Source organism: Falco punctatus (assembly GCF_963210335.1).
Source record: "Falco punctatus genome assembly, chromosome: 1".
Lineage (NCBI taxonomy): Eukaryota > Metazoa > Chordata > Aves > Falconiformes > Falconidae > Falco > Falco punctatus.
In genome coordinates this window covers 107,853,871-107,874,815 of record NC_137580.1, presented here as the reverse complement: position 1 = coordinate 107,874,815, position 20,945 = coordinate 107,853,871, and the positions used below count along the sequence as shown (strand labels likewise).

General features: G+C 65.3%; 1 protein-coding gene across 17 annotated transcripts in view; it reads left to right on the top strand.

Annotated features, from left to right (window-relative positions):
• The window catches only part of MYO18A (myosin XVIIIA), a 38,920-nt gene that overhangs the window by 4,926 nt on the left and 13,049 nt on the right, over nucleotides 1-20,945 (top strand). For 5 of the 17 annotated variants that reach the window (XM_080401996.1, XM_080401995.1, XM_080401999.1 and 2 more), the window contains exons 2-27: nucleotides 169-1,261; nucleotides 8,651-8,713; nucleotides 8,956-9,033; nucleotides 9,450-9,590; nucleotides 10,113-10,169; nucleotides 10,744-10,831; nucleotides 10,973-11,082; nucleotides 11,157-11,333; nucleotides 11,459-11,669; nucleotides 11,947-12,089; nucleotides 12,604-12,704; nucleotides 12,795-12,858; nucleotides 12,980-13,124; nucleotides 14,582-14,593; nucleotides 15,109-15,285; nucleotides 15,364-15,454; nucleotides 15,539-15,731; nucleotides 16,214-16,300; nucleotides 16,953-17,094; nucleotides 17,183-17,342; nucleotides 17,427-17,613; nucleotides 17,704-17,941; nucleotides 18,820-18,929; nucleotides 19,025-19,090; nucleotides 19,352-19,480; nucleotides 19,949-20,092. In XM_080401996.1, coding sequence (XP_080258122.1) covers nucleotides 248-1,261; nucleotides 8,651-8,713; nucleotides 8,956-9,033; nucleotides 9,450-9,590; nucleotides 10,113-10,169; nucleotides 10,744-10,831; nucleotides 10,973-11,082; nucleotides 11,157-11,333; nucleotides 11,459-11,669; nucleotides 11,947-12,089; nucleotides 12,604-12,704; nucleotides 12,795-12,858; nucleotides 12,980-13,124; nucleotides 14,582-14,593; nucleotides 15,109-15,285; nucleotides 15,364-15,454; nucleotides 15,539-15,731; nucleotides 16,214-16,300; nucleotides 16,953-17,094; nucleotides 17,183-17,342; nucleotides 17,427-17,613; nucleotides 17,704-17,941; nucleotides 18,820-18,929; nucleotides 19,025-19,090; nucleotides 19,352-19,480; nucleotides 19,949-20,092 — 4,128 coding nt within the window. In that variant the 5' untranslated portion in view covers nucleotides 169-247. The remainder of the gene's footprint in view (nucleotides 1-168; nucleotides 1,262-8,650; nucleotides 8,714-8,955; nucleotides 9,034-9,449; nucleotides 9,591-10,112; nucleotides 10,170-10,743; nucleotides 10,832-10,972; nucleotides 11,083-11,156; nucleotides 11,334-11,458; nucleotides 11,670-11,946; nucleotides 12,090-12,603; nucleotides 12,705-12,794; nucleotides 12,859-12,979; nucleotides 13,125-14,581; nucleotides 14,594-15,108; nucleotides 15,286-15,363; nucleotides 15,455-15,538; nucleotides 15,732-16,213; nucleotides 16,301-16,952; nucleotides 17,095-17,182; nucleotides 17,343-17,426; nucleotides 17,614-17,703; nucleotides 17,942-18,819; nucleotides 18,930-19,024; nucleotides 19,091-19,351; nucleotides 19,481-19,948; nucleotides 20,093-20,945) is intronic. The other 12 variants (XM_080402001.1, XM_080401998.1, XM_080401989.1 and 9 more) reach the window with 9 other exon arrangements.

Here is a 20,945-nt window from a genome sequence, read left to right as displayed (position 1 = left end):
GATGACTGGGGTGGTCTCGGAGCTCTGCAGTGCTGCTGTCCCCAGGGGATGTGGCCTGGGGCCGGCGGTGGCAGCTGAGGTGACCTGTGAGGTGGAGCGAGGGGTGGTGGGGTGGGTGTTGGCCATGTCACTGTCTGATGTCACCCTTGCCTGTCTGTCCTTCTACAGGCAGGCGGCTGTGCTGTGACCAGTGCCCTGACCCAGCGCCCTGCCACGGGGGTGAGTGTGCCCCGAGCCCCCCTCTACCATGTTCAACTTGATGAAAAAGGACAAGGAGAAGGATGGGGCCCGAAAGGAGAAGAAGGAAAAGAAGGAGAAGAAGGAGCGGATGTCGGCAGCTGAACTGAAGAGCTTGGAGGAGATGAGCATGCGCCGGGGCTTCTTCAACCTCAACCGTGCCTCCAAGCGGGACTCCAAGACCCGCCTGGAGATCTCCAACCCCATCCCCATTAAGGTGGCCAGTGGCTCCGACCTGCATCTCACAGATATCGACTCCGACAGCAACCGGGGCAGCGTCATCTTGGACTCAGGCCACCTGAGCACGGCCAGCTCCAGCGATGATCTCAAGGTGGACGATGCCAACTTCAAGGGCTCGGTGCTGCAGCGGGCGGCCAAGTTTGGCTCGTTGGCCAAGCAGAACTCACAGATGATTGTCAAACGTTTCTCCTTCTCCCAGAAGAGCCGGGATGAGAGCACCTCAGAGACATCCACCCCCTCCGAGCACTCAGCAGCCCCCTCCCCACAGGTGGAGGTGCGCATGCTGGAGACCCAGCTTTCCAAGCAAGGGGTCCCCCAAGGACACCCCTGCACCCCTCCTGCCACCTCCCTGCGTGCCAGGGTGCCGGAGCTCGTTAGCAAGAGGTTTCCTGCCGAGCTGCGGCTGCCCGCCTTGGTGCCCCCGCAGCCCCCCACCCCACGGCAGCTGGAGCTGCAGAGGCGCAACACTGGTGATTTTGGCTTCTCCCTACGCCGCACCACCATGCTGGACCGGGCGCCCGACGGGCAGGTGTACCGACGTGTCGTGCACTTTGCTGAACCTGGAGCTGGCACCAAAGACTTGGCGTTGGGGTTGGTGCCTGGTGACCGGTTGGTGGAGATCAATGGACGAAATGTGGAGAGCAAATCCCGGGATGAGATCGTGGAGATGATCCGGCAGTCGGGGGAGACGGTGCAGCTGAAGGTGCAGCCCATCCTGGAGCTGAGTGAGCTGAGCCGCTGCTGGCTGCGGGGCGGCCAGGGGACACGCCGCGCTGCTTGGGATGTGAGTAACACCGTCCTCGCCGCGGGGCCAGTGTCCTGGGTTTCTGCTGGCCGAAAGCATCCTCGTGGCGTGTGTTTGGGTTGGCAGTGGCCATGGGAACTGATGGCTGGGCTGCTCCAGCCAGGAGCGATGCACAGGGAGGAGCGGGAGGCTGTGGCTGGGATGCAGGAGTGATGCCTGCCCATGCCCAGGCTGCAAGGGCAGGTTTGCGTCAGGGCTTGCAAACCGACTCCGGTGGGTTTTGCCCCCCCAAATCCTCAGTGTGCTGTTGGGTTTGGTTTTCCTCCTTCTGGAGGGGCTCCAGGAGAGCCCAGCTCTGCATCACCTGAGGGAAGTCTGTCCCCATGCCTTTGCTGAGGGAGCAGGTCTGGCACAGAAAGGCGCCTTGCTCCTTGCTGCTGGAAAATCCCTAACACTGCTTAGCAGGAGGGGCACTGCCTGCCCCACTGCTTGCCCCACTGCCCACATCACCCTACCCCAGCTGGAATGCCCCCCCAGGACTGGGGCAGGCGGCGTGGTGTGCCAGGGGACAGGAGCTGCCGACGGCGTGTGCAGCCCTGTGTGCGCGGCTGGTGCTGTATAAATAGAAACTTAATGGCTGGGTGACCCACATCCCTTGTGCGAGCTGCCCAGCTCTGCTGACCCTGCCGCAGGCTAACCAGCGCCCCTGCCAGCCAGCATCCCGACGGAGGGCCCCCAAATGCCAACAGCCTGCAAGGCTGGACCCCCTCCATGGTGGCAGGGGGGTGCAGCAGCATGGCCTCGGTTTGGCTTATAACTTGCCTTGCTGAGTTTATTTTTAAGCCACCCTTGGGGCAGGAGGATGCCGTGGCCGCAGAGCAGGTTGCCTGCAGTGGGGAGAGCCATGCTGAGCGTGGTGAAGCCCCATCCCTGCAGGGTGGTGGCTGGGACAGGGTGAGAGTGGCCATGGTGGGGCTGTAGTGGGGGGCTCCATGTGCTCCCCCAGCACGGGCTGATGCTCTGGGGTGGAGTCTGTGCCAAGCCGGAGCACTGGCTTTCCCACAGCTCCTCCCTGGAGCCCAGCAAGTGTCATTGGGCCGGCTGTGCCACCGGGATAACCCCTGGCCGGATAACCCTGTGGGGCTGGGGGGCACAGCTGCCACCCCCACTGCAGTGCGCCAGCGTGGGGACAGGTGTGCTCGATGCCAGCACGCGAAGGCTGGCGAGGTGCTTGTGCCCACCCAGAGCGCGGTGCTGCAGCTGGAGGGAGGAAGAGGAGGCACTGGTGCCCTTGATGCTGCAACAGCCTCGTGCCAGGTCCTGGCACAGTTAGACGGCATCAGCTGGAGAAAACTGGCCAGAGGGGTGGCTGTGACTTTGTTTGTGGCATCTTCGGTTGCCACTGCAGCACAGGCACCTCCTGGCAGGGATGCTGTCCTCCTCCTGCGTGGTGCAGGGGTGCACCGGAGGGATGCGCCGTGGCTTTGCCGGTGATGGGGAGCTGAGGCTGTGGTGCAGGGTACTGCTGGGGGTCCCTCACCCGTCAGGGCTGTGCAAGGTGCCGGCACACAGGGAGGCCCGGCTCTCCCCCAGGCCCTGCTAAGCTCCCTGGAATGTTTCTGGTCCTAATTTAAATAAAAATGATCCTTTTTGAAACAGGAAATTATAGACATATTTTGGGCTGTTGCTCTGGAAGCCCCTCCCTGGCTGGAGCAGGGACGGTGCTGGGCTTCCTGCGTACCAGGGGGATTGACCCCCTCGGTGGGGGCTATGCTGAGCTGCCTCTGACCCCACGGACCCACGACCCCACGGACCCACGCTGCAGCCAGGCAGGGGCAGCACCCGGCACATCTTGGGGGGGTCTCAGTGCTGGGGGGGGAGGGCTGGCCGGCGGCATGGCGTGGCTGGGCATCGGGGACTGGGTGAAATCACCCCCCCGTGTCCCAGCCTTGCTCCCGGCACAGGGCAGCCGTGCTGGCTCGGCTCCATGCTTGTATTTATTTATTTACCGGCAAAATTCCTCTGGCAGGGCCTAGGCGTGCGCCGGCCCGGCAGAAATATTCCAGAAACGCCTCCGACCACTCCGGCGCTTCGGTGGGACCACAGGCATTTGGCAGCCGTGCTGGCAGACCCTGCGTGCCATGCTTGCCCGCCGGCCACAGACACCCTGGTCCCCGGGTGGTCACTGTCCCCAGGGTGCAAGGCCACTGTGCCACGGCATGGCTTGGTGCTGGCTCTGTGCTGTGGCCGGTGGATGTGTGGGGAGGCGGGGGGGATGTGGGATGTGGGCTGCAGGACTCCTGTCGTGCTGGAGGTGCTTTTTCCATTTTTCCACGCTTCCTCCATGTGAAGTTCTTGATTTGGCTCTTCTTCTGCCCTCACCGTGGGGATGATGCTGCCAGGGTGCCCCTGTGTGGGGGTCCCAGGGGGCGCTGGGGAAGGGGCTTGTGTCCAGTGGGCTCGGCCATGGGGTGGGTGCATCTCCACTGAAGTTCTTGGCAGAGGAATGAGAGGAATCTGCTGGCCAGGCAGGAATGCCATCACTGAACGGCCAAGATGGGGATCCCAGTGGAGATGGCCTGTGGGAGCCAGGCTCCTCCCTGGTGGGTGGCTCCATCCCTGCCCCGGGGTGCTCAGGACCCCCTGGGAAGGCAGGACCATGTTGTGTTGCCCAGGTCCGTGGGTTTGGCTCACTGTGGCGGGCTCCGTGTGCCGGGGCTGGGCTGGTGCCTTGACCGACCCGAGCCCGGCTGCAGGGTGCTACAGCAGCGGCTGGAGCCGTGCACCGCTCTGCAGGCGGGGGCTCTCCTTCCTTCCATCAGGGGACACGACTGCGACCTTTTTGCTGATAACCCAGTGGCTGCCACCAGTGCTACCTGGGGACGTTGTTGTCACTGCGGGCACCCTGCGCTGTGTTGTGCCAGCCACCCAAGGGTGTTTGCCGTGGCCTCTCCCTGGCGCGTGCCGGGTGCACAGAGGGGCCAGGGCTGCCATGTGGTGCCAGCCCTGGGGCAGCGCTGCGAAACCTGGTGTCAGCGTGGGCCGGGAGGGACGTGGCCCAGTGCTGGTGTCCTCCAGCCTGTCATCGGCACAGCCGTCCCGGTCAGGCTGGGAGCCCCTGCTCCCTCTGGGAGTGGTTTGTGGCTCAGGGTGCATCCGTGTCCCTGGGGTCGTCACCTTCTCTCCTCCATGCCGCCGGCGCCTGGCTCCCTGCCACCGGCCTCCTCCTGGCAGGCCCCGCGCGGGGGGACCCCAGCCCCTCACCCGCCATCCCTGCTCCTGTTTCCAGGGAGACCTCGGACCTCCAGAGGCAGCTTTGCCATGAAAGCGGCTTTGCCGTGGGCTGCCATGCTGTGCCGGTGGGCTGCTGGGCTGGCACACGTCTGTGCGTGCCAGCCCTCCCCTTGGGGCGGGGGTCTGTGCCTCGCCAGGAGCATTTTGGGGGGGGCTGTTGTGTTCATGGCAAAGCAAAGGGGGGAGCGAGCGGTGTTGGGGCAGCACGATGCTGGACACCCCGCTGTGATGCTGGGCGCCCTTCTCTGACATCCAGCACCCTGCTGGTGGGACCCCGGGGTGCAGGAGTGTGCGACCCCATCCCTCGCAGCGCAGGGGCCCTCCTTGGGTTCCCCCTCGCCCCACAGCTGCGCTCGGCTTGGGGGCGTCTTTCCCCGCTCCCCCCGGGGCGGGCGGTGGGATGGCGGCCAAGGCAGTTCCCCCGCGGCGCTGGGCTGCCCTGAGCCCACATCACTTCCTCCGGCGCTGGCGGCAGCGGTGGCGGAGACAAGGCCCCGCCGCCTTCGTGTCCCCCCCCTGGTGCTCCCTCCGGCTGCTGCGCGCGCTGCCGGGGCCCTCGCATTCCTCAGCTATTTTTAGGGTGGCCCTATCAGCCCAGCTGTCCCCGTACCGCCGGCTGCCGCCCCGCTACTGCCTCTCCCACCGCGCTGTGCCACGCTCGCCCCAGCGGAAATCCCGGTCCCGGCTCGCCCCGACCCGGCGGTAAGGTGGGGACCCCCCGTGTGACCAGCACGGCATGGGGGAGCACAAGGGGGGCACGTGGGAGCCAGTCTTGGCACTGGGGCTGGGGGCCGTGAGGCTGCACCCACCCCTAGGGTACTTTGGCAGCCCCCTGGGGACCCCGATGTCGGTGGTCTCTGGGGACCTTCAGGAGGTGCCAGGCTGCGTGGAGGTGGGAGCGCTTTGGGCGGAGAGCCTGGGGGCTCTCACCCATGAGCAAGTTCATCTCCAGACCCCTATGCCCAGCCTGTGCTCTGGGGCCGGTGTTTCACACTGCGGTGACAGGGGGGTACAGGGGACCCCTCGGGGACAGGGTGACGTACCCCTGGACAGGCGGGTTGGTTCGGTGGCCGAGTGCTCCTCCACACCCTGCCTGGCCCTGGGGAGGGGGAGTTTGCCCCAGCAGCCCTGGGTGGGACCACCCTGGGTTTCCGAGCGCGGTGCTGGCTGGGGCAGCAGGTCCCCACCGGGGCTGCCTGGCCGCTGGCACAGGGTCAGGCTTAGAATAAACTCTGCTGTCAGGGCGAGCAGGGTGCCCGGGGAAGAAAATATCCCTTCCCTCACCCTGGCATTTGGTTACTGCAGGGGGCTGGCCCACCCAGGGGGGAAAGCAGGCACGGTCCTGCCAGCTGACTAAAGGGGCTTTTTTTTGCACAATGAGTTTTGCTGGGTCTCAGTCTGGCCACCTGCCTGTCCCTGGAGCCCGTCCTATAGGTGCTGCCCGCTCGTATGCCGAGCGGGACCAGGTGGGCTCAGACCCCCATTCCTGAGGATCTCGGGCTCTGGGGGCTGACAGGGAAGGGCACGTGCTCATACACTGTGCCATGGTTTGGCGTCTTGCTGGTCCCGGCTCGTCTCACCTCTCCCTCTCTCCCCAGCCAGGGCTGCGGCTCCATGAGACATCACCATGGCGTTTTCATCCCGGTTTGCGTTCTGGGAGCAGAAGGGAAGTCTCTTGCATGTTTGCCTGCGCCCCACATTCGGATCACGCTGCCGCACGCTACCAACCAGCTCCCCCAGTTTGCCCAGTGCAGGCACCGTGTGCAGCGTGGCACTCCTGGCCCAGCTGCGGTCACCATTGTGGCCACGCATGCAATTTCTAACACCATCACTAACAACTGCTTTCGCGAGTGGCTGGTGCAGCCCCTAACACGGTGTGAGCCACCCCAGTGCCACCGGCCAGCCCCAGGCTCTCGTGGGAGCTGTGTGCTGGCAATTCAGGGAGCGTTGCCCATGGGCTGCGCCACGCGGTGCCACAACCGAGCCCTGGAGCTCAGAGGCACAGCTTGGTGCAGGGGAGGGTTTGGCTGCCCACCCCCCCAGAGACCCCAGTAACCCTGCTCGGCAGGGAGCTGGCACATCCCACCACGCGGCTGCCACAGAGATTAGCTGGTGACACTTAAAACGTGCTGTGACACCCAGCGAGGTGACGTGCAGAAAGTCAGATCCCCCGTGGGGCGCGGTGACGGGGCTCTATGTATATACCAGCTCGCTCACCAGCTCCACATGAGGAGAGGTCCGGGCCAGGCGGGCAGAGCGCTTTTGTCTCCCACATTTGGGGTTTGCTGTAGCCAGGGTGCATCTCTGTGTCCCCCCCCCCAACTTTTTTGGGTACTGGGGAGCCTGGAAAGGATGCATGTCCTCATCCCTGGGGCTGCTACTGGCTGCAAATAGGGGCTGTTTCATAGAGCAGCCTCCTGTCCCCCTGGCATGGAGTGATGGTCCCGGTGGGTTTTCCCAGCCCCTGTGGCTTTTCTGGCAGCGAGGCTCTGCGGCAGGCTGAAACGCGCTCCTCTTGTTTGTCTGACCCTCAGGTCAAGGACGAGGACAAGTCTTTAGCTGTGAAAAGACCTGGGAAGGAGGATGGGGCTGTAAGTGTCGCAGGGCACGGGCAGGGTGGAGCTGTGTTGGGGGTGGGGCTCACCCTCAGTGGGGACAGACCCTGTGCCAGGGTATGGGGACATCAGGGAGGGTTGTGGGTTCAGCATCCCACCCTGTACCCCCCCCCCCCCGGCTCCCTGGGGAGCGCTTGTGGCCGTGCCAGGGCAGTGTGTGGAGGGTGGTGGGTGTTATTGGCAGGGATGCCCAGCTGTCGGCATGCAGCGATCTCTCCCCTTCTGCCTCCCCGGGTCTTGTCCCCTGCCCTGCACGCCCCGGTGGGATGACGGGTCGGTGCCCACCCCACGGTTACAGTGCTGGCTCCCGTGCTGCCCACCAAAGCTGTTGGTGGAGGAAATCTTGCGGCTTGTCCTGCACATTGCAGAGAGGCTGCCGGTGCCCTGAGCGCTGTTTTACCCCCGTACTGGCAGCCTGAGGGTCAATGGGTGTGCGGGGCCAGGGAGGTCACCATCGCTCCCTCCCCTGGGGTCTGGGGGGGCTGTAGGTTGGCTGGGGAAGGGGACTGTGTGCTGTGCCCCTCGGTGCCAGGGTCTGGCCGGGAGCAGTGCTTCTGTGGCAGAGCACGAAGCCCTGGGCACCACCATGTCCCAAGCAGCAGGGGCCTGCGGTGGCAGGCACTGCAGTGCTGGACCTCCACTCACACCGGTGTTGTTGTGGCTGCAGTCAGAGAGCGTGAAGGATACAGCATCTGCACCCCCAAACCCTGAGCCCCCGAGTCCTGAGCCCCCGAAGAGCCCTGAGCCACCCCCAGGGCGAGGGAAGAGCCCGGAGCCGGTGCTGAACGGGGCAGCAGTGAACGGGCTGGAGGGTCCGGCCGCCGAGGGCCAGGGGGATGACGGCCAGGGGCTGTCCCGCCGCAGGGTGGTCCGGGTGGTGCGCAAGGTGGTGCGCAAAGTCCTGCCGGGGGAGGATGCTGGCAGTGCCAAGGAGCCAGGGCGAGACACCAAGTCTCCCGAGCCAGTGCCACCTCCCAGGAAGGAGGAGACGGGTCGTTCGGCCATGCCAGCTCCCCCTGCTGCGCCACCTCCCCCCACCGTGCCGGTAGCCCCCGCCAAGCCAGAGCCCAAGGATGAGATCTCAGCTGGGCTCAAAACCCTCATGGCAAAGGGCAAAACCAAAGAGCACCGGCCACGGCTCCGGCCAGGGGACAGGCAGGAGAAGTCCCCTGAGCCGGCCAGGGGGGATGCGAAGCCGTCCCTGTCCCCGGGCACCAAAGCCAAACCGGAGCCGCTGGTGCAGTCTTCAGGAGGGAAAGCGGAGCCGGCAAAGGCATCTGCTCTGAAACCCACTGCCCTGGAGAGGCACAAGGTACCAGTGTGTGCACGGCGGGGGATGCTCTAACACGGCGGCAGGGTTGTGCCACCCGGCTTGGCATGGTGTGAGCTCACCCGCATGGTTTGCAGTGGTTTTGGGGTGTGTGGTGCCGGGCAGGGATCACTTTGGGGAGCAGTTGTGTGTGCTGTGGCCACCCCATCACGTTGCCCCTTGTCTCCCTTTCTGGCTCGTGCGGAGAAGAAGCTGCAGCCTGGTGAGAAGCGGCCAACCCCCATGAAAACCACCCCGGCATCCCCCCAGCAGGTGTGTGGGAGTGGGGACCCGGGTCCCAGCGCACTGTGGGTACCTGCTGGTACCCCGGCTGTGCCACCTCGGTGCCCGTGGGTCTGTGCCAGCCTTTGCCCCGGTACCTGTGCCAAGTGCTGGTGGGCTGCAGGGCTGGGAAAGCCTTTGCGATAGCCCCTCTGGTACCTGTGTGCCGTGAGTGCCGGGCCAGTGGGGGCTGTGGGGTGGACAGCCTGGTGCTAATAGTGCTCTGCCTCCAGGCTCCCCCCAGCCCCACGTCCTGCCCGAGCCCGTCAGAGGAGGCACAGCGCCGGCTGGAGAGGATCTTCACCACTTCTGTAATTCCAGGGGCGTTGGCGCTTGCGTGCTGCCCGCCTGGGGACAGGGAGGCATGGGCAGTGTGCGACTGCACTGGCTGTGCCGTGTGCTCCGCACAGGGTGATCATACCGCTGTGCATGGCCAGCAGCTCCATGGTCCCTCTCTGGGTGACACTGGCAGCAGGGGATGGATGACTAGGGATGCTGGTGGGTTTGGGGATCGCTGCCCTGATCAGTGTGCCCAGCCTTGGGGAGCTGCCGTGCCTGTGGCATCCTCATGGCAGCCCGGGCATGGCTGCTGGTGGCTGGGATGATGCCCAGGTGGTGCTGTGGGGACTGTGGCCATGCTGGGGCCCTGTGACATGTCACAGTGCTGCTGCTCGCTGCCTCTCACCCGCTCTCTTCTCCTCTCTCTCCTCCCTCCTCGCTGCCTTAGCTGGACCCCGCCGCCTCTGCCTCGGCACCCAGCCAGGTACCGTACCCCCATCCTCAGGAGCCCTCTGCCTCCACCAGCGATGCCCCACCATCCTCTGTCTGCCGCTGGGCTGGCATCTGCGCCCGTGCCTCATGCTGGAGCGTAAGGCTTTCCCCATCCCACCCTGCTCCGTGGGCTGCCACGTCGCCCACGGGGCCGGAGGGTGCCGGGGTGGCCGGGGCTGGGTGCCCTTTCCCCAGCGGGGCCGTGCCAGGGAGCTCGGCATCCCGGGAGGGTGCTCTTGGTTGAGGTGGCACAACTGGGGCGGGCAGGGGTGTGGAGCAGGGTGTAAAGGGGCAGAGCAGCCGCCGTAGGTGGGATGTGTGGTGCACGGCGGTGCACGGTGCTGGCAGAGCTCACAGTGGGTCAGCACAGGGGCCCCCAGCCCTGGGGCTTTGGCAGCATGGCCTCACGGACAGTCCTTCCCGGCTCCGTGTGTCCCCAGCACCATGCTGGACCTGCCACTCTGCTGGCTGCAGCGGTGGCTGTGGCACCAGGAGTGCCCGCGGGGTTTGGCATAATGGCGCTTTGCCCTCGCTCGTTTCCCTCCGCTGCTTTCTGCGCTGTCTGCGGGGCAGAGATTAACTCTTCTCGCCTTCACCACCCGTCTCTCGGCCTCGCCAGGGTCAAGCGGACGATGCCCCGGCAGCCGCCTTTGGCCCCGTCCCTGCTGCAGCTCAGGTTTGGCTTTGGGGTCGCCCTGCTCCCGGGTGGCGGGGACATCCCTGCTGTGCCGGCTGTGCCAGCCCGGCAGTTCCCATGCCGCGGTACTCTGCCATCGCTGTGTCTTGTGTTCCTCCATTATGTCCCTGTAGTGTGTCCTGTGTTCCTACAGTGTGTCCCTGCAGCATGTCCCATGTCCCCACCGTATGCCCGATGTGCCTGCATCCCGGCATGTGCCTGGCGTGGGTGCCTGCTCTCTGGGCTGCGGTTTGGGAGCTTGGCCTCTCCAGGCTTGCCCAAGGTGGCCGTGGGGAATGCACGCGTGGGTCACTGTGACTTTGTGTCTGTCCCAAGCTGTGGCAGGGCCCTGGTGGTCTCTGCTGCCCCGAGCCCGCTGGGGTCTCTGGGGTCAGCAGCCAAGCTGGGGACACGTGCCAGGAGGGCTCAGGGCTGGTGGAGGGTGGCTGTGGCTGCCCAGCACGTGGCCCTGTGGCCACAGAGCCCGGCTCACTCCAGCCCCAGGGATGTGGGGAGCGCGTGAGAAGGGAGGGGGCATGTGGCCACACCTGTCCCATGTCCTGCTGTCCCACAGGCCAAGACGGAGGAGCAGATAGCCGCCGAGGAGGCCTGGTATGAGACAGAGAAGGTGTGGCTGGTGCACAGAGATGGCTTCTCCTTGGGTGAGTCAGGGGTCAGCCTGGCACTGCTGGGACAAGGGGCACCCTGTCCTTCCCGCGGCACAGCGAGACCCCCCGGCCCGGCAGTGGTGCTGCGGGGGGGCTGCCGGCACAGCTGCACTGAGCACCTTGTGCCCCTTGCAGGCAGCCAGCTGCGGCTGGAGGAGGGTGTCCCCCTGCCCGAGGGCAAGGTGAAGGTGAAGCTGGACCATGATGGAACCGTCCTGGAGGTGGAGGAGGACGATGTGGAGAAGGTAGGGCTGCGGGGTGGGGGATGGTGGGGCAGACCCCCATTCCCCACCTGACGCCCCCCCAACCTTGCTGCCAGGCAAACCCCCCCTCCTGTGACCGCGTGGAGGACCTCGCCAGCCTCCTCTACCTCAACGAGTCCAGCGTGCTACACACGCTGCGGCAGCGCTACGGTGGAAACCTCCTGCACACCTACGCCGGCCCCACCATGGTCATCATCAACCCACTGAGCTCCCCCTCCATGTATTCTGAGAAGGTGACCCTGCTGTCAGGGGAGGGGACCGGAGGGGACGGGCAGCTGGAGCCATGCCACCGTGCAGAGGGAGCCGGTGAGGGTGGTGGGGTGCTGACCTTTGCCTACTTCTCCCCACTCCCCACCAGGTCATGCACATGTTCAAAGGGTGCCGCAGGGAGGACACGTCCCCGCACATCTACGCGGTGGCCCAGGCTGCCTACCGCAGCATGCTGATGAGCCGCCAGGACCAAGCGGTCGTGCTGCTGGGCGCCAGTGGCAGCGGCAAAACCACCAACTGCCAACACCTTGTCCAGTACCTCACCACCATCGCTGGCAGCACTGGCAAGGTCTTCTCCGGTGAGTCCCCGGCGGGGTGCGGCATCCCCGTGCCACCTGTGCATGCCCCCTGCTTTGCAGTCACAGCCGTCCGCCGCCTGCTGCACCCAGCAGTGGCCGGACACATGCCACACGGCGCGCTTTCACTTTCTCACGCCGGTCACCTTACCGTGCTCTCGAGGCTGCTGCGGCGTGGAACATGGCACAGGAGCAGTGGCACTTGCCTGGCCAGCAGTGCCGGCTCTGGCCGGCCACCGCACAGCCCCTGCACGCCACCGTCCCGCTTCTCTTCCCGCAGTGGAGAAGTGGCAGGCTCTCTACACCATCCTGGAGGCTTTTGGCAATAGCAGCACCGGCATGAATGGCAACGCCACCCGCTTCTCCCAGATCATCTCTCTGGACTTCGACCAGGCTGGGCAGGTGGCATCTGCCTCCATACAGGTGAGGGGGCCAGGGCAGCCCCCCTCGGCACAGGAGCTGGTCCGTCCTCGCTGGGGCAGCTCCCCTTGGCGTGGGAGCCCATCCATCCTCGCTGGGGTGTTTCCTCCCAGCAGCCCAGCCGTGCTCACAGCGCTTAGCGGCCAGGCATCCTGCTTCGTCTTCGTTCACTGCCAGACGTGCGCAGCGCACGTTGACTCCCTGTCCTTGCTGAGTTAGCTCCAATGTCAGGGTGTCTTTCTGCCAGAAGCTGCCCCACTGCGATAACATCAGTGCTCTTAAAATTCAAGGGAGCCACTTCGTGCTCCTGTAGTAGCAGACACCCCAGGAGAGGAGATGCTCATGGGTTGCTTGGATGATGTTTGCATTGATATGATGCTCTGCAGTGGGCGGGAGACCCTCACATCTCCGCGGGGATCCTGGGCAGGCAGCAAGGATAAGGCTGGGGTGGGCTGGGGGGGGGCTCGGTGGGAGCGGGGCCTTCAGGGATGGTTTCCAACCCTCCCACCTCCACCAGACGCTGCTGCTGGAGAAGCTGCGCGTCACGAAGCGCCCAGCCAACGAAGCAACCTTCAACATCTTCTACTACCTGCTGGCCTGCTCTGACAGCACCCTGCGGTGAGCTGGGGGCGGCGAGGGCATGGTCTCTTGCCCGGGGGGTCTCCAAGGTCTCTCACATGGGGCCAATCTCGGTCTTCATCCCCACAGGACTGAGCTTCATTTCAACCACTTGGCAGAGAACAACGTCTTTGGCATCGTGCCCCTCTCCAAGGTCGCTGCTATGGGGCTGGGAAGGGGCTGCCGGCGGGGGGACAGGGTTCCCTGGTGCATTCGGGTGCCGGGGGGAGGCAGAGCCAGGCTCCCACACCAATGGCTCCTGTTGCTCTTTGCAGCCGGAGGAAAAGCAGAAGGCGACCCAGCAGTTCAACAAGCTTCAGGCTGCCATGAAGGTGATGGGCATCTCCAGCGATGAGCAGAAAGCCTTCTGGCTTGTCCTGGGGGCCATTTATCATCTGGGGGCCGCCGGGGCCACAAAAGGTAATCTGGGAGGGATTAATGAGCCAAGGCTTGGGGCTGATGGCTGCATGAGGTCCCAGAGCGATCACCAGCACCTCAGCACCTTGCAAACAGCCCCCATGGTGTGGTGGAGCCTGGGGCGGGTTTTGGGGCTGTGTCAGCTGAGGGACATTGCTGTGCCACCCTGGGTGTTCTGGGGCACCTGGCTTTGCCCCCTCGGTCAAGGTGGTCCCGCTGGCTGGTGGGAATTAATCACCCCCAGACCCTGGGCTGGCCCCTGCCAACTTGGGAGACCAAGGGCCTGGCTGGGGCTGAGGGAGTCAGGGGGTGAGGGGGGGGGGGGGGGGGGTGTCCCTTGTCCCCAGTGTAACACCTTTCCCCCCTGTCCTCCCCGCAGAGCTGCTGGCAGACGGAGCCGGTAATCAGAGATGTGGGGGGCTCTGCTCCGGGTGGTGCTGTGCGGTGCTGGTTTGGGGGCTGAAATAGGGGCTTGAGGTGCTGCTGGTGTGCCAGGACCAACCCTGACCCCCAGCTGTGTCCTGGCAGAGCCATATTTGCCTGCTGCCCATCAGGACCCTCCCCCAGTCCTTTGGCACCATTGGCGTGGGACGGGGCTGGTCCAGCACCCAGAGCTCACCGTGGGCTACGGGGCTTGCTCTGATGGGCACCAGCTTTGCTCTCCATCCCTGGGGGCAATGAATTCAGCTTTCTGGGGCTGCTTTTCTCCCCCTGGGGCTTTCACCTTCCCCTCCGCAGTGCTGGAAGCCCCCGTGGTGCTGCACGCTGGCAGGAGGGCCTGGCACAGCCAGTGTTGCACCGAGGAAATTTGCAGCCCCAGGGAGGGGGGAAAGATGAGTCAGGGACGGGGAGCGGGGGAGCGGAGGGGTCTCGGGGGTGCAGCGGGGTGCAGCGCTGGCCCGTGGGGTGCTCTGAGGCACTAGAGGGCAGCAGGGCCCCGCAGCAGGCACCGCAGCGGGGTGCTTGGGCAACCGGGAGCCTTTTCGTGGGAGCCTGCTAGGGGGGAACCCCAAATCCTGCTTTGGGGCGAGCATCCCTGCATCCGGCTCAGGGCGAGCATCCCAGCCCCAGCTCTGTGCTGCTCCTGGAGCCTCCCCCGCATCTTGTGGATACTGGGGATGCTCAGAGCCAGCTCAGCTGCACTAGCACCCGTTTCTTTGGCCCCTTGGTGCTTGTACCGGGCTGGATCTGACAGCGGCTCCCGGTGCTCCAGGCAGAGCTCCCCACCAGTGCCCGCAGTGTGGCTGGGGCTCACAGGGGAAGGGGTCCCGCACCAGGTTGCAGTGTCTCACTGCTGTGATGCCTGGGGGGGACAAGGCTTGGCCTGCGCGTGGTGGTGCCTGCGCGTGGCGTGTTTTGGCAGGAGGGCGTCCCCGTGCCGCGTGTCCGCGCTGTCACGTGCTGTTGTTTCTAACCCCTGTCTCTGTTCGCATGGTGCATGCTGCCCTTTTGCAATGCAGACGCCGACGAAGGTAAAGTCTTGTTCTCTGCACGTGTCTCTGGCTTCCCCCTCCCATGTGCCACCACCTTCCTGCTGTCATGTCCCTGCGTGTCACCATTAACCTGCTCCCATCTCCCACGTCCGTGTGCTTGTGTCCGCGATCTGTCCTGCCGTACCGCGGTGAGGCTGCTCGGTGTATGTGAACGAGCAGGGATGTGTCCCCGTGCTGGGGTGACTCAGAGCCCCACACTGTCACAGGCCCCAGGGGTCCTGGGCTGCGGTGGCGAGGGGTGACTCCCACTCCTGGTCCCGCAGCGTGGTCTGGGCTCAGCCCTGCAGAGGCATGAAGCCGTTCACCCCCTGTCTCCTCTAATCAGACCCCAAAACACACTTCCCAGCCCTCCAGCACAGGCCACGTGCTCCCACTGTGCACAGCATCCTCAGCTTGCGCTGGGGGACCCTGAGACTGTCCCAGGTCTGCCTGGAAATGCCCCCGATTTAGGGGGATGCCCCGGCCGGCACTGAGCCCCCTTCTCCACCCTCCAGCTGGAAGGAAGCAGTTTGCACGGCACGAGTGGGCTCAGAAAGCCGCTTACCTGCTGGGCTGCAGCCTGGAGGAGCTCTCCTCCTCCATCTTCAAGCACCAGCCCAAGGGTACCCTGCAGCGATCCACCTCCTTCCGGCAGGGCCCCGATGAGCCCCCCCTGGGTGACAGCGGTACAGGTAGGATGAAGGACACTGGGGACAGCTGGTGGCCCAGGGGGACACCGGGCTGGGGACACTGAGGGTTGCCTTGGCCAGGTCCCAAGCTGACAGCACTGGAGTGCCTGGAGGGCATGGCGGCCGGCTTGTACTCTGAGCTCTTCACCCTCCTCATCTCCCTCCTCAACAGGTACGTGCTGGGGGGTGGGGCAGAGGAGAGCCATGGGGGGCTGGCAGCACCCACTCACCCCACTGTGTCCCTTTGTCCCCACAGGGCGCTGAAATCGAGCCAGCACTCGGTGTGCTCAGTGACGGTGGTGGACACCCCGGGGGCACAGAACCCCGAGCTGGCAGGGCAGAGCCGGGGGGCCACCTTCGAGGAGCTTTGCCACAACTACACCCAGGAGCGCCTGCAGCTGCTCTTCCACCAGCGCACCTTCGCCCGCGAGCTGGAGCGCTACAAGGAGGTAACGACGATGGCCAGGGCTGCCATCGCCTCCTCCCCCCCTGCCCTTCCTTCTCGGCGCGAGCATCTCCTGCGCTCCCGCTCCTTGAGTTCTTACTTGCCGTGGAGCAGTGCAACTGCAGCAGCTCTGGCAGGACGCTCGGTGCAGCAGGGGTGGCCCCAGGGCTCCCACCACCTGCGGTGCCTTTGCTGGCACCTTTCCCTGCAGACGTGCCAGGCTGGGAGGTGATGGGGTGGCCGTGGCAGGTGGGTGGTGGAGATCACTGCTGCTGCTCCATCTCAGCACCAACAGCCATAGGGGGACCCTCCTCGTGTCCTGGTCCCCCCTTGGCACCCGGAGTCACCCTGTGCCCTGCTGGCACAGCGGGGTGCTGGGAAGGCCCTGCCTCCCTCATTGAGACCAACACCCTCACTGGCTGCCAGTCCCTATCGGGGCTCTCCTGCTGCATGGGCACTAATCGTGCCTCTGTCCCTCCTCGCCAGGAGAACATAGAGCTTGCCCTGGCTGACGCCGAGCCCGGCTCCTCTGGCTCCATAGCTGCTGTAGACCAGCCCTCGCATCAGGCACTGGTAAGTGCCCACCATGCTTCCTCGCAGCCCCATCACTGCAGCTTGTGGCCCGAGGCAGTGGGCGTGCGGCTTTCTTGGCCCCTTGGTGGTCCCTGGGGGAAGGAGAGGGGCTGTTCTGAATGTTTGGCCATGACAGCGTGGCTGCGAGCGTGTGTGCAGCCCGCATCCCTGGTGTATCCCCTGGCACGGTGTCCCCTGCTTGCCCCGGCAGCTGCTTGTGCTGCAGGCAGGAGTCATGGAGACCTTGGGTGATCCCCAGGGTGCTCCAGTCCCTGGGGTGCTCTGGTCCCCAAGGTGCTCAGGTCCCCAGGGTGCACAGCTCCCCAAGGTTCTCCAGTCCCTGGGGTGCTCCAGTCGCTGCTGGAGGAGGCTGCAGAGACCAAGGGGAGCTGCTAGCACCAGCCCAGCACTGGGTTCCAGCCCGTGGGTACCTAAGCACTGTGTTTTCCACCCCAACGGGATGCGCTGCCTGGAGTGTTACATATGGCCTCTTGCCCTGCTGCGTCCCCATAAGCAGGAGCCCTCACGCATGGTGCCACTTTGCCTTGCTGCTGACAGCGGCCAAGGTTGCCTGCTCCTTGGGTGGCCCGGGTCCCCTGTGTCACCTCCTGTCCCTGCCCTGGAGGCACTACAAGTGCAGTGTCACCTGCAGGTCCGGTCACTGGCCCGCACAGACGAGGCGCGGGGGCTGCTGTGGCTGCTGGAGGAGGAGGCGCTGCAGCCAGGCGGCAACGAGGACACCTTGCTGGAGCGGCTCTTCTCCTACTACGGCCCCCAGGAAGGGGGCAAGAAAGGTCAGGGGGGGACCGGCACCACGGGGCCACGTGTCAGCAAAGCGCTGGTCCCCAGGGCTGTGCCCAGCAGTGCCGTGTCTTCCTGCAGGGCACAACCCGCTGCTCCCCAGTGACAAGCCCCGGCATTTCCTTCTGGGCCACAGCTCAGGGACCAACTGGGTGGAGTACGATGCCACGGGCTGGCTCAACCACGTCAAGCACAACCCGGCCTCCCAAAATGCCTCTGTCCTGCTGCAGGAGTCACAGAAGTGAGTGGGGTCCCAGGGCTGGTGGGGGAGCACGGCGTGGGGAGGGGTGATTTTGGGGGGTGACATCCCCTCCGTGCCCTGCAGGAAGGTCATCAGCAGCCTGTTTGCGGGCCGTGGCGGGTCAGCGCTGGTGCTGTCGGGCTCGGTGGCAGGGCTGGAGGGGGGGTCCCAGCTGGCCCTGCGCCGGGCCACCAGCATGCGGAAGACCTTCACCACCGGCGTGGCTGCTGTCAAGAAGAAATCCCTCTGCATCCAGATCAAGCTGCAAGTGGTGAGTAAGGGGGTGCCAAGGGGGGAGTCCCCAGGTCCAGGTGGAGCACTGCTGCGTGTCACCGCTCACCCCACTCTCCTGTGCCTGCAGGACGCCCTCATTGACAGCATCAAGAAGTCCAAGCTCCACTTTGTGCACTGCTTCCTGCCCAAGGCAGCGGGGGGCGGCGGGGACCCCCGGGCTCTGCCGTGCCGGCGGGTGAGCGGCAGTGAACTGGAGCTGCCGGCGGAGCACTGCGAGGCCGGGCTCATGCAGCTGGACGTGCCCCTCCTGCGTGCCCAGCTCCGCGGCTCCCGCCTGCTCGACACCCTCCGCATGTACCGCCAAGGTGAGCCGTGCCGCCGCACCCCTGGCACCCGCGACGGGGCGATGCCAGGGCTGCAGCGCACGTCCCCCTGCGGGATGCCACGGGGGTCCTGGCTGCATCTCCTCCCTGGGGACCCCCATCCGCCTGTACCCTTGCTCCAAGCCCCAGAGCTGCCATCCATCCCCGCAGGGCGGTCCTGTCCCTGTCCCCCTCCCCTGCGGGGCTGTTATCTGCGCCGGGGACAGGCATGGCCTTAATTGGGTGTCTCCACTGGTGCCGCCGGATCCTGGCAGCTCTCCCGCTGGCAGCCGGCCCCCATCCCGCTGGGGTGAGGGCCTCCGGGTCGTGCTCAGCAAAGCATTTATCGATACGCGTGGCTGGCCGCCCAGGCGAGGGTTTATTGCCTGGAGGCCAGACCCTTCCCACCACGATTGGAAATCGATGCCGTCCGCGCACCTCCCGGATCGATGGCCGTGGCCAGCCGGCTGTGCCAGGGTCAGCCTCCCCATCAATACCCTGTCGTTAATTAAGATGTGGAGGCTCAGTGCTGAGAGCCTGATGCAGAAGCTGGCTGCGGCTCAGAGCGGAGCCGGAGCGGGGCCTCTTTGCTTGCACAGGCAACACACGTGTCCCTGTGCTCCCTCGAGGTGGGATCTGGCCACTTTCTCCCCAGATCCCAGCCAAAACTGCTGGAGGACACGGCCAAGGAAAACCTCCTGGGGAGGGTCAGGGCACTCTGGCCGCGCCTGGCCCCGTGGGGAATTTGTGCCACGTGGGGTGACCCCATCAGCTCTCCCAAGAGATGGGCCCCAGTCAGTCAGGGCACGTGGGGCTGTCCCCAGCCATCCCCTGGGCATCCTGGCTGCCCCCGCAGCCCCACTTTCCCTTGCTGCCCCCAGGGTATCCCGACCACATGGTTTTTGCGGAGTTCAGGCGGCGCTTTGACGTCCTGGCCCCACACCTGACCAAGAAGCACGGGCGCAACTACATCGTCGTGGATGAGAAGCGGGTACGTGCCCTGCTCCAGGGCCAGCGCGGCAGTCCGGGGTCCCCTGCACCCCAGGGTGCCCCCAGCCTTGTCCTGACACCTCTCCTTCCCAACAGGCGGTGGAGGAGCTCCTGGAGTCGCTGGACCTGGAGAAGAGCAGCTACCACATGGGCTTGAGCCGGGTATGATGCCCAACACTGGCCGTGGGTGCCGGCGGCAGCGCGGGCAAGGGTGGGCGGCACAGCTTGGCACGGCGCAGCAGGGCAGCACAAGGGCGGCATTGTTTGCTCCCACCTACGGCATTCCTCATGCCTGGGGGACAGGACCAGTGGCTCTAGAGGGGAGAGCCACATCCCCACCAGCCAGCGCAGCGGGAGGGTGGCACGGCGCGGCCAGAGGGATGCCGGCACCCCTCGCCATCTCACCCCGCTGCCCCCCTGCAGGTGTTTTTCCGAGCTGGATCACTAGCCAGGCTGGAGGAGCAGAGGGACGCACAGACCAGCAGGAACATCACCCTCTTCCAGGCAGCGTGCAGGGGCTTCTTGGCACGGCAGCAGTTCAAGAAAAGGAAGGTTGGTCCCAGCAGCTCTCCCCTCCCCGCTCTGCTGCACAATTTCGCCTAAAATGGGCAGCGCAGCCTTTCTGCCGCTGCCTGGGCCAGCACCTCCTCCTCCCGCCTCCCCCCTGCGCCTGCCCAGCCGTGGGGGGCCAGGGGGGACCGGGGGAACCGGTGGGGAGGGTGCTGGGCATCGCCACGGTGGGATGAAACGGCGTGTCAGCTCCTACTTTTATTATTAAAGAAGGTGTAAGATAGGCATCGGGGCAGCACCTCACCTTCCACAAGAATAGCGTTTGGAGGGGCTGGAGAGAATCAAACAGTAGATAAGCTGGGTGCAATTAGCCCAAATACTAACGAAGGGGAGCATGCCGGGGTGCCGGCCGGGGTGCCGGCGGGGGTGCTGAGCACCCACCTGCCTCGCTTTGCCCCGCTGGCGGCACCCCCGACGCTGTGCCCTGCACTGACACCGTGCCCTGCGCAGATCCAGGATTTGGCCATCCGCTGCGTGCAGAAGAACATCAAGAAGAACAAGGGGGTGAAGGGCTGGCCCTGGTGGAAGCTTTTCACCACCGTGCGGCCCCTCATCGAGGTGCAGCTCACCGAGGACCAGATCCGCGGCAAAGACGTGGGTACCTCTGTGCTGGGGGATGCTGGATGGGGCAGGGTGGGCTTGGGGAAGCATTGGGCCTGGTCAGGGCCCTGCAGTGGGGTGGGATGCAGAATCCTGCAGTGGGGTGGGGTGCAGGACCCCAGGGAAGGGTGGGAGGCAGGATCCCACAGTGGCATGGGATGCAGGGTCCCACAGCGGGGTGGGATGCCGGATCCCACAGTGAGATGGGATGCAGGATCCTGCAGCAGGGTGGGATGCAGGATCCCACAGCGGGGTGGGATGCAGGATCCTGCAGTGGGGTGGGATGCAGGATCCTGCAGCGGGGTGGGGTGCAGGATCCTGCAGCGGGGTGGGATGCAGGATCTTGTGGTGGGTTGAGATGCAGGACCCCAGGGAAGGGCAGGATGCAAGAGCCCACGATGGGGTGAGATGCAGGACCACAGCTGCCCTACATGCCCTGTCAGCATCAGGCTCAAATTGCAAATTGCTCCCTAATTTGCGAATCAGCATGTCATTAGCATCCCGAGAGCCGGCTGTTGCATGAGCCCAATTACCAGGCGTGGAGAATGGAAATGAAACCGTGTGCCGAGAGGCATATGTGGGGGGGCTCCGTGCTACGCTGGCAACCAGACACTCATGCCCCTGCCGAGCCTGCCCCTCATGGAGCCCACTGCCTGGCTCCACTTTCATCCCAACACACCAAGGATGGGCGCCTGGGGTGGGGGCACCTGAGCCCCTCCTGCCCCCCTCAGCCTGTGCTGGGACCAGAGGCAAAGGTGTGCTTGAAGCTGGCAGCTGGGCATGCCCCCCTGCTGTTGGCTGGTGGTCCCTGGGCATGCCGGTGGGCCCCCTCCCTCCTCACCTGGGC